This window comes from Anabas testudineus, chromosome 12 (genome assembly GCF_900324465.2).
Source record: "Anabas testudineus chromosome 12, fAnaTes1.2, whole genome shotgun sequence".
In the NCBI taxonomy this organism is placed as follows: Eukaryota; Metazoa; Chordata; class Actinopteri; order Anabantiformes; family Anabantidae; genus Anabas; species Anabas testudineus.
In genome coordinates, this window is record NC_046621.1 from 336,231 (window position 1) to 346,753 (window position 10,523).

Consider the following 10,523-nt stretch of genomic DNA (forward strand, 5'->3'; position numbering starts at 1 on the left):
ATGCTTTCCCATGACATCAGTGGCAGCTGAAAGTTTCCTGGAAAGTTTCCTGAAAAGCTCCCATGTAAAGACGTGTGATCCAAAGACAGGCTGCATGCGTACAGGTGTGTTCTGAGAGAGACGAAAGAATACCTGGGAAACAGCTGAGGGTGTATTCAGCACAGATCACAACACAAAGGCAGTGGGTTCAGCTCACAGACACGTTCCTGCAAACGTTGGGACGTTGTTTAAAATGTAAATAACAGAATACAACGATTTACACGTCAGCACACACCTGTATTTGACTTTTAACAGCACAATGACACAAATCACAGGTCGAACTCAACCACCAGTACTGATTTACAGCCTTGTTCTTTTCACTTTTCTGGAAACAAGGACTCTTGTGTGGTGGAGGTCCAATATCCCCTATGAAAACAAGGAGGACGTCATGTGATGATCCATGAAAGTCATGACCTCGTCTCTTCAGGTGATTCACATTTCAGGCAGAGTTGTAAAAGGTGTGACATCAAACAGCATGTTGTTTTTATTTTTCCAGCTGACCTCACCTGCTGATGATGTAATGAGCTGTTAAACAGCAGCATGAACTCACCTGTATTTATCCCAGTTAATGATCAAAGTCTGGTTTGATTAGCTGACTACTTCCTGTTTTAGTCACATGACAGTGAAATAAAGAAAAGTTCCCTTTTTATAGAAACTATGTCTTTTATAAAGGAGCCTTCACGTCAGACACTATTCTAGAAGTACTTTTACTCAAGTATTTGTGTTTTACTTGAGTATTTCCATTTCATTCTTCTACTGCTCTGGAGCTAAATTCAGCTACTTTGCAGATTCAGATCAATGAAACCAAAACTTCCAACTGATTCCTGGTAGAAAACACATGACGTGTTAATAAAGTTGTACCAGTCAGCTCCAGCAGCGGCAGCATGATGAACACGTGAATACATCAGTGATTACATAATATCATATGTAGTACCTCCAGTAATTTCCAATGATAACACTGCATTAATAATAATAAAGTACTAGAGCGGCTGTAAACCCTTGTTCTGGTCATACTGGCCCTGAATCCTTTATCAACACCCACAGTCCTTATCCTGTGTAGATTCTAATTCTACTACATGCTTGTTAGCGAGCTCACAGTGGGAGGTGTTCTGTTTATTCAATGATTCTTCCGTCAGTCTTAGTCCAAAGTTTCTCCTGGATGTTGTTCAGGTGTGATCCACAGCTCCAGGAAGAACTTGTAGAGGTTGTTGCAGCCAAAGGTTCAACTAATTATTAAAACACAGTTTCACTTGCTTCTGCCTCCATCACTCTGTGTGTTTGATAAAGACATGAAACATCAGGACTGTTTATGTTCGATCAGATTAGAAATACTGTGTTTCCGTATATGTGTGACTTCTGTAAAGATCAGAATTATTTCTGCAGAACTGTTTACTTCTCTGACCAGTAGCCCAGTGCTGAGCTGATGACAGCAGAGACGACACAAATGACAAAGAGAAAGCTTCAGGATGCATTTCTGGCATTGTTAAAATAACCTGTAGTCAGTTTCGGTAACTTGAAGCCTGTCCTGTCTCCTGCCATCTTCTCATCAAAAACACGTGTTCAAACCTGTTTCATTAAAATTAGAGTTGGGTGAAACTTGAAGGATTCATTAGTGGAGAATTAGTGTTTTATTAAGAATCATTCTACAGTTTATTCCACGTTGGTATTTTCTGTGTGCAGTTTACTGTGACCGGACCAGGAACACTCCGAGTTCTCCTTCCAGCTGGTCTCCTGTGTGTCGTAAACCTCCTGTCGATCAGAGTCACGTGATCAATAATCAATCACCATGATCTGTCGATCATCAGGCGTGTGGTTTGTGGCTGTGTTACCTTCTTCCAGATGGGGATGTTGGCCTTTAGCTGGGTGATGCAGTGCTGGATCGCTCGCTGGCCGTCATGGCGATGAGGAGATGAGATCGCCATGGCAACACTGGCCTCACCCACACTCACCGACCTGGGGGGAGTGGGGAGTGGGGAAGTAAGCCACAGAGTCAAATCACCACAGCAGGATTAGCATTAGCGTTACTGTTAGCAGCTCACCCCAGCCGGTGGTGGACACAGATGTGCGCGACGCTCGGCCAGCGCCCTCTGACGTCAGCACACAGTTTGGTGAACTCTGATTGGACCATGGGCTCGTACGCCTCATACTCCAGACCGACCACCATCCTGCCCCCGACCTCGTCCTCACGGGTCGTACCTGCACAAACAGATGTTGGACTTTGTCTTTGAGAGAAGACTTGCTAACTGGCATTCCCACGGAGTAATATAAAGTAACTAAAGTAACTAAGTACATTTACTTCATTACTATACCTGTACTTCAGTATTTCCATTCTTTGCTACTTTCCCACATCTCTACAGGGAAGTCTAAATCACATACTGAACCCTCTACATTTGTTGGCAGCTTTAAGACACTGACCTGAACTAGTCCAAATCTACTCGACAGAACTCCTTCAGAGTGGAGCCGGCTAATTAAGTTTCACATGTTTATGTTTGAGACAAAACAGGTAAAATGATCCAGTATGAAAATGTCTGAGGTGGAATCGGTTTCTTGTCCTATGAAACCATCTCACAGTTTGATTTGTCTCAGTTACAACCAGTGAGAAATAAACAGCAGCGAGACGATGCACTGATCTCATTAATAGTCGAGTCAGGACAGTCGAGCGGCTGCAGATACTCGTGTCTGTGACAGGAAGCCAGCTGCTGGTTCCACACATCCACTGTTGCTAACGTGGATTTTGTGGCTCAGTTACACATCCTGTTTCATTTCTTTCACTTCTTCACATTAATCAGATTCAAAAAACAGAAGGTTTGATTGAGGCCAAATGGAAAGTGAAAGCGGCCTAAAAACCTTGTTTTGACCTTCTGATCCTTCTACGAAAAGATCCCAGTTTGTCATTTATTAAATGAGTAAGAACCTATAAATACTGAAATGGCTCCGCAGGAAGAGCTGCTGACGGCGTCGACCACATCCTGCACAGACAGACGATCGTGGCTCAGCTCAAAGACGTCTCGCTGCTCCTCGGACATCTGACAGAAACAGAACAAGATCAGCACTTGTCAAAATAAATGAATTCAGTCTATTATATTCTACTGGAGAAATAAAGGGTTTGTAATTAACGTGATCAAATATGATGAAATTCTAGGTGTAACCTTAACAGCTGCAGTTGGTTTGTTCTTCTTTATTTAAACTGTCTCTTTTTTTTGTTCTTTTAAATTTTACATTATAAAATTAAACCAAACAACATAATTTTCTCACATTGTTTCTTTTTCTAATACGACTGCTCAGGAAAACACCGCGCCTTCTAAAAACACTGTGACTCAGGTGTGAGCAGGTTGCTTCACGTTGTAAATCTCAATCCTGGTTAAACTCCCTCCCACCTTTCCCCAGGTGTGTTTCGTGTGTTACATTTACCGTCTCTCTATCCTGTTCTATCCTCCGCTGAGCGGCGGCACCACGGCCACCTCGTCCCCGTCTCCCAGAGTCACCACCTGCTCGCTGATGGAGATGTAGTGTTGACGCACCGCCAACACCACCTGATCCTGCAGCGCAGAGAGTCTGCACAACAAAAAACACGTCAAAGACAGTAAGTCGTGTTTACATCATATTAAAACTCAGACTAACCTAAAACCTCATGTGTCAGGACTCGCCACAGACAACGTGCACTCTCTAACCGTCGTACTAGGACCAGTAAAATGTCGTCATTTAGAAAGTTAACTAGGTAAAAATACCACTCCACACTTTATAAGAAGTAAATTTCGCTAATATCTGACGACATGGTGACGACAGTAAGTGGACTCAAACCGTCTGAACTCTGTGACCTTCACTCAGTACTGAACACTCACATCCTCCTTATTGTGCAGTGCACAGCCCTGTTTACCTGTTACCTGGCTGCTGTTGTTTCTATGGCGATACCGGGTTAGTGCTTCTTACCACGTGTTTGTTATTGTACAGTGATGAGCAGCAGGTGAGACGAGCTGTGACATCATTTACACGAGGTGTGTCCAACCCTGGTCCTGCGGAGCCACAGTCCTGCTTGTTTACCAACCATCTCTGCCCTTCCAGCTTCTGATTGGCTGAACACACCTGATCCAGGTAACCAGCAGTGGGAAGCGCAGTAAGAAAACAAGCAGGGCTGCAGCTCTCTAGAACCGAGGTCCGGAACCCCTGATCTACATAGACAGCAAGTGCTCAGTGCTGCAGGGATCATCAGTGCTGGCAGTAAAACGAGATGAGTGTGTTCAGTTTATCTCCATGGCAACAAACGAGGTGGAGATGGTTTGAACCTGGGGTGTCGCTGTAGCAACAGTCTCCAAAGATCCCGGCTGCTGATTGGTGTCGGCACGTCCACAATCTCCTCCTCCCTCACTCCGGTCAGTTCTGCGCTCTTAGCGAAGTACAACACAAACACCTGAAGAAGAAAACATTTTCAGAATAAAGTACCACTTCCTGTTGTGCAACAGCAGCACTACTTTAAGATAAATGTCAAGTTTGAAAGGGACGGGTAAATGGAAATATGTTGAACATTTCCAGTAAAACACAGTCTGCGCACAGGTAAATCCACCTGGACACCTACAAACCTCACGTCTGAACAAACTCTGAGGTCAGGATGAACTGAAGAAGAAACGTTCACATTTCTTTTAAAAAAGGTTTTTGAAAACCACAATAACTGGATCCATCACCAAAAACCTGCAGACCTGAAGTTTTTATTTGACTATAAAATGATTCATGTGGTTTTAAGCTCTGATCACGTCTGTCGAACTAAACCAACGTGACTCCTTCAAATAACCTTTATTTATTTAGGGCAGTTTTACAGAGACAGAGGCGCGTTCTCTTTACAGCACCACCGTGATCACACAGCTACACCTGGAAGTGGCCCAGTACAGCCACAGTCACCACTGGAGCAGCTGGGAATAATGGTGCAGATCATGTTCCCCACCCTTCTCCAACCATCTGCCCCTCCCTTGGTGGGAGCAGCACTAAGGTGAGTTCACTCAATCAGACAACATCTGATGGATTCTCCTCTTTACTGTTATCAGTTAAATGCTGACTTATTGATCAGCAGCAGGTTTTCAGTCCTGCACCCATCTGTGTCCTCCTCCATCTCCCGTCTTCAGCGTCACTTCTGAAACTCAGGATCACATTTTCCCCATCAGTTTTATTTAGACTCAGTTTATCAAGAACTGTCCTGTAATAAATCCTCCAGTTTGTGTTCAGACTGTTTTAGAGAAGCTGGATTAACTGAACTGATTAACTGTGATTTACTGAGAGGTGCCTCATTTATAATGTGGTGGACAAAATAACAGAAACACCTGTCAGGACAAAGTACAACTGTCCTCCTCCATCTGCAGTAAATGCTACTGTAGTACTGTTGGGTTTATAAAAAGCTTTTCTAATATCCTATCCACCTTTTAACATTATTAATGCATTATTCATTATTTATTATCATTAGGAGTCTGATCCACCTCCTCGTGCTTCTCACGTTTCTTCCCTCAGGCAGCGCCATGATATGCTGACGTCACGTCATGCAGAACTCCATTTAGAAAACATCAAATTTATAAAGATTTCCTCACCTTAACATTGTGACCCTTCGCGTTGCAAGAAGATTTGTATTTTCTATCCTGATTCTGTCCCTTCTTCTTCACTCACCGATTCAAACGCTGTCATTCAGTTTATAAACGACTGTTTGCTTTGGCTGCATCTTGTTTCGAACGAACAACGGTGTTAAATAAAGTAGAACTGTTATTGGAGTCTGGCGTGTACTTCACCCTGCACACTGGTCTGACCTGGGACATCTCACCTGGATCTAAGGTGTAAATATACTGAAGCTGGTTTAAACTCACGTTCGCAGTCATGAAGAAGTTGGTAGATTTCAGACATCTGAGGAAACTTGTGTCAAGTTGTTTACTGCTGACACTCACTTCCTGCTGCGCTGCTTCCGGCTCCGTCTTCTTCTTCGGGTTGTTTGTTTACGGTTCTGATGGACTGACGCCACCTTCTGTCCGGATCTGGATCAGGTTTTGAACAGTTTCCTGAGGGTCTCAGTCTGGATGAGACTCTGAATCATCCCAGAACAGGGTTCTGATGATGTTGAGTTGATGCTCAGAGTCTCTGATTTCTCAGAGATTAGTTTTCTTTTGGTTCTGCAGGGAAACGAGGAGAAATGATCCACAGACCTCAGAGCTGCTGAGGAGAAGTCAGTAAAAACTTTGCTGAAACATCTCTTCTCTCTGCAGGAAAAGCTGTGGAAACACTGACAGCACGGTTTAGAACAAGGCCTCTCCTTAACATCAGGTGTGCATCAGCTGGTGAGGTGGTCCCATGTCTGTGTTTGAGGGACGAGAGTTTAACAACGGTCGGTTTGTCTGTCTCCATTAGACTTTCCTCATCTAGTTCCTTTTCTGTCCTGAAGCCCACTGAGCAGCATCAGGAGGCAGCGGAGAGGAAGAAACCTCCATCAGAATCGACGGGGAAGAAGCAGTCTAGGTACAAGTGAGGTCTGAAAGTGAAGCAGGAAAAAATGAATTTCCTCATTGAAGAACTGTTTTACTGTTCGTTTGATTATTTCTGTCACAGACGTGAAGCTTCACTCTCACATTCAGCTGCTTCAAACTTTCCTCCAGATCAGGAGCCCGATGCTGGTTTTAGAGACAATGGTTTTGTTCAGTTAGTCAGTCACATGCAGATCTTCCTGAAGACCAGTTGGTCTGAAATCACAGAGAAAAGTCAGAGAATAATAAAAACCCGGAGACGTGCAGATGCTCAGCCTGAAGCAGCAGAGGGCGCCCTCGCTGTGTTCACTCAGAAATAACACAAGGAATTAAAAACTGAGATGTTAAATTCCAGGAATCAGTTCAAACAAAATAAGAAGTTTTACTGAATGTAACCCACAGAAAAACTAGAACAAACACGTCCAGATCTACCAGAGCACTAATGAATGAATATAGACTTCAAATGTTCAGTAACAGCTGTGGAAAGTAAGGTTCAGGTACTTGTACTTGTTTCTATAATACGTTACTTCTCATGTGTCTCACAGCTTTAGTTACTGTGAATCCAAATGAACTGAGGTGAACTAAGGTGGCGTGCCAAGGCGTGGGGGTGGAGCAGGAAGGTGAGGAACAAACACAGGGACACTGTGCTGCTGGTAGATGTCGAGTGGGGCAGGGCGAGTCAGTCTGAGCTGTACAGAAACTGCAGCAGGAACACATCAGAACAGCTTCGTTCACTGTTCGTGAGGCTCGGTGGAACCATGGGGGTTAAAAAATTACAGAGTCTTGTGAATAGATCAAATGTCTTGGAGGATTTTACAGTAACAAAGAGCCACGTAGTCATCGATGCAGCCAATGTTTACTACTTCCTGTATTTTAAATCAGATCCACAGCTGGACCAGAGTCACGGTGGAGATTATCCTGGATTCAAAGATGAGACCTGTCGATTCTTTCAGGCTCTGCAGGACTGTGAAATCACCCCACATGTGGTTCTGGACGGAGGCTCAGATCGTGAAAAGCTGGAAACTCTGGAGTGTCGTCTGAAATCTAAACTTAACAACGCAAAGAACATAGCAGAGAAGAGACCTGGCGGCAGCATCTTGCCTCCACTCGTCAAAGACGTCTTCAAACAAATCCTGATGGAGAAAAACATCGAGTTTGAACAGAGCTGTGGAGAAGCAGACCCGAGGATCGCTTCCTGGGCCAATGAGCTGCAGTGTCCTGTGCTGTCTGATGACTCCGATTTTTACATCTATGACCTGAACGCAGGCGTCCTTTCTCCTGCTCTGTTCCAGTGGAGGAAGAGCAGCAAAGGCCAAATCCCAGCTAAGATCTACAGAAGGTCCAGGTTTTGTGACCGCTTCGGCATTGATCCTGTTCTCGTGCCCGTTTTTGCTTCAATAGCAGGAAATGATTTTTCAAAACTAGAAGACGGTGGAACGTTTGAAAGACGATGTCCCCCACCTGAGAGGTCTCGGGATAAAGAAACGAATCGCCTGCGTGGTATACTGAGGTTCCTGAAGAGTTTAAAACTAGAACACCTGCAGAACCCAGAACAGAGACAGAGTCAGGCTTTGGCAGCAGCTTTAAGGTTCGTTGGTAAAGAGAAAACAACAGATGACAAACGTTTCCGAGATTCCATTAAAGAATATGTCAACCATCCTGAAACTCCAGAAACACGAGGTGACGACCTGCCGCGGTGGATTCGTGAGAAACTCAGAGAGGGCAAACTGACGTCGTTCGTCACCGATGTTCTGCGCCACAGCAGGATGATGCTGACTCCACTTGTGGAGGACTTTTCCCAGCCCAGCAGCTACGCTGCTGCTCTGCGCATTAGACGGTTCTTCTATGGACTGTTGACAGGAGAAAAGGCGTGCACTGAGTTTGACAGGGTCGATGAAAAGTCTGTGTCCCACAAACAGATCGATCCTCTGCTGCCCAGTGTGAGTCGGGACGAACTGCTGCAGCTGCAAACACATCTGGATCAGGTACTGATGTTAATTAATTTGGAGAATTACTCAGAATAATAATAAGAGTCTTTGTGATCAAATAAAACACTGATCGTCTTCAGGCTCCGGAGGTTTTGCGTCGTCAGGTTCTGTTGGAAGCTCTGGATTCTCGAAGTTTAGTCTTAGAAAAAATCCCCGACAACATGAAGCTGACGGTTTGTGTGACCAACTTCTGGTACCACCAAAAAACAAACGTGCAGTACCTCCACGGCCTCCTGCTGGGCTTTGTTTATGGAGAACACCTGAATCCAGGTACGTCAGAGAACACGTTAAAGTCCAACTACTGAGTACAAATACAAACCTGTGTTAAAATGAACGTATCCTCAAACAGTCTGGAGACCAGTTGGACCCAGCTTTGTTTGGCTGAAAAGGATTTCGTTTGTGTATTTGTCTGCAGAAGGCGGATTTGAGAAGAAGATGAAGGATTTAAAGGCTGAAGGAGAACGGATCCAGCTGCAGCCAGATGTTGCTCATGCCTTCAGCCAGTGGCAGTGCTGCTTCAGACAGAGTCTCCATCTGAACCAGCTGCTAAGTTTCCCTCTACCAGAACCTGAGTGTTCCCGGTACAGAACCAGCGTCTGTGTCACTCACTTGATATTTGAGTTAGAAAATGAATGTTGTAACTTTGTGACGCTCTTGTTGTTCAGGCTCTACTGTGGACCTTTGGTTCACCTGCTGACCGGACCTGGACCTCAGAACCCTCAGAACTCAATTAGAGGACTAATGAATGAAGACCAGAGAAGATTGTTTGACACCCTACTGATGTCAATCACTGCAGGAGTAGAGAGTGTAAATATATGATCTGGTTTGATGCTTGTGCTCAGCAGCGTTGGCAGTTGGATAACATGTAACATGAATGACAACTAGAGGTGACAAAGCCGACTTACCTGAGGAAATAAGATCAGCTGACTCAGTAACATCTTTTAAATCTCGCCTTAAAACATACCTCTACCGTCTACGAGCCTTTTGTGATCTTCTTTAAACTAAAACAAATCTGTCTTTGGGAAGATTCGCCATTAGATTACAATGTCTTTCCGTTGGAACCCGTCTTCCTAAGGACTGATGCGGTAGTTGTTGTAAGTTGTGTTTGTATTATTGTTTCCTGCACCCCAACCGGTCGAGTCAGATGGCCGTTTAACTTGAGCCTGGTTCTGTTGGAGGTTTTTTCCTCTAGGGGCAGTTTTCCTCTCCACTGTTTGTGCTTGTGCTTTCTGAGTTGGTCTTGTTGGGCTACATGTGTTTTTGTCTCTTTTGTGAAGCACTTTGTAACATATGTTTAGAAAAGTGCTCTATAAATAAATGTATTATTATTATTATTATTATTATTATTATTATTATTATTATTATTATTGTTATTATTATTAACTAATAAGAATAGTATGCATAAGCAGTATAATTTGCTGTTTGAACATTATGTACGGCAGAGATAGTGGAAAAATACTGAGGATGTGTCGCAGACATGCAGAGGTAAGCACATTAGAGAAGTAGATGACAATCATATGACAAGATCATACAAGAAGAAGAAGGTGTTGATCTGGTAAATATGGTAAAAAAAAAACGATATATATGCATTGACATTTGAGCTATAAGATGTAAGACAAGGGTGATGTCGCCCTTTAAGGCATATATATAGATATAGGATGTGTTGTGTTCTGTGGTTTCAGAAACAGGAACTATCACAAGACAGCGGCTGCAGATGAAAGGTCACATGGAGGCAGATTAACGGACCAATCAGGATGAAGATCACATTCAAATGTTCATACAACATTCAGTTCTGTACAAAAAGACTGGGTCAGGAAAAGATACTCCGTCAGACCTCATGAACTGACACTGGTTGTTGGTCAGGGACAGGAAGGTCTAGACCCAGAGCTCTGTATGCTTCATTCATTTTGCTTTTAATATTCATTACTTTCTTAATTGGCTGTTAAATAAACTGATGATTCGAGATCCAACATCTTCTCCTATTCCTTCACTAAAGAACGATGATGTT

The 10,523-nt window shown here is 43.8% G+C and overlaps 2 protein-coding genes and 1 long non-coding RNA gene across 6 annotated transcripts; 2 read left to right on the forward strand and 1 right to left on the reverse strand.

Annotated features, from left to right (window-relative positions):
- Positions 1 to 1,644: 1,644 nt before the first annotated feature.
- LOC113159789 (molybdopterin synthase catalytic subunit) lies at positions 1,645 to 6,008 on the reverse strand. Of its 3 annotated transcripts, XM_026356697.1 has the most exons (5): positions 3,451 to 3,585; positions 2,954 to 3,065; positions 2,079 to 2,235; positions 1,869 to 1,992; positions 1,645 to 1,788 (listed from the first exon to the last, which is right to left on the reverse strand). In XM_026356697.1, the coding sequence occupies exons 2-5, from the start codon at positions 3,063 to 3,065 to the stop codon at positions 1,690 to 1,692; spliced, it is 492 nt and encodes a 163-aa protein (XP_026212482.1). In that variant the 5' UTR covers positions 3,451 to 3,585; the 3' UTR covers positions 1,645 to 1,689. The 3 variants fall into 3 exon arrangements, with proteins under 3 accessions (XP_026212482.1, XP_026212483.1, XP_026212484.1); XM_026356698.1 differs by lacking the exon at positions 3,451 to 3,585 and having other exon boundaries at positions 2,964 to 3,065; XM_026356699.1 differs by lacking the exons at positions 1,645 to 1,788; positions 1,869 to 1,992; positions 2,079 to 2,235 and adding exons at positions 4,323 to 4,447; positions 5,880 to 6,008 and having other exon boundaries at positions 2,952 to 3,065; positions 3,451 to 3,594.
- A 612-nt stretch (positions 6,009 to 6,620) lies between these two features.
- Positions 6,621 to 9,814, forward strand: LOC113159784 (protein asteroid homolog 1-like). 2 transcript variants are annotated; one of them, XM_026356690.1, is made up of 4 exons: positions 6,623 to 8,512; positions 8,596 to 8,785; positions 8,931 to 9,096; positions 9,181 to 9,814. In XM_026356690.1, the coding sequence occupies exons 1-4, from the start codon at positions 7,286 to 7,288 to the stop codon at positions 9,332 to 9,334; spliced, it is 1,737 nt and encodes a 578-aa protein (XP_026212475.1). In that variant the 5' UTR covers positions 6,623 to 7,285; the 3' UTR covers positions 9,335 to 9,814. The 2 variants fall into 2 exon arrangements, with proteins under 2 accessions (XP_026212474.1, XP_026212475.1); XM_026356689.1 differs by having other exon boundaries at positions 6,621 to 8,512; positions 8,931 to 9,814.
- Positions 9,815 to 9,934: 120 nt separating this feature from the next.
- LOC117152940 lies at positions 9,935 to 10,485 on the forward strand. Its single transcript, XR_004463406.1, has 2 exons — positions 9,935 to 10,070; positions 10,198 to 10,485. It is a non-coding gene; the product is annotated as an uncharacterized LOC117152940 (long non-coding RNA).
- Positions 10,486 to 10,523: the final 38 nt, after the last annotated feature.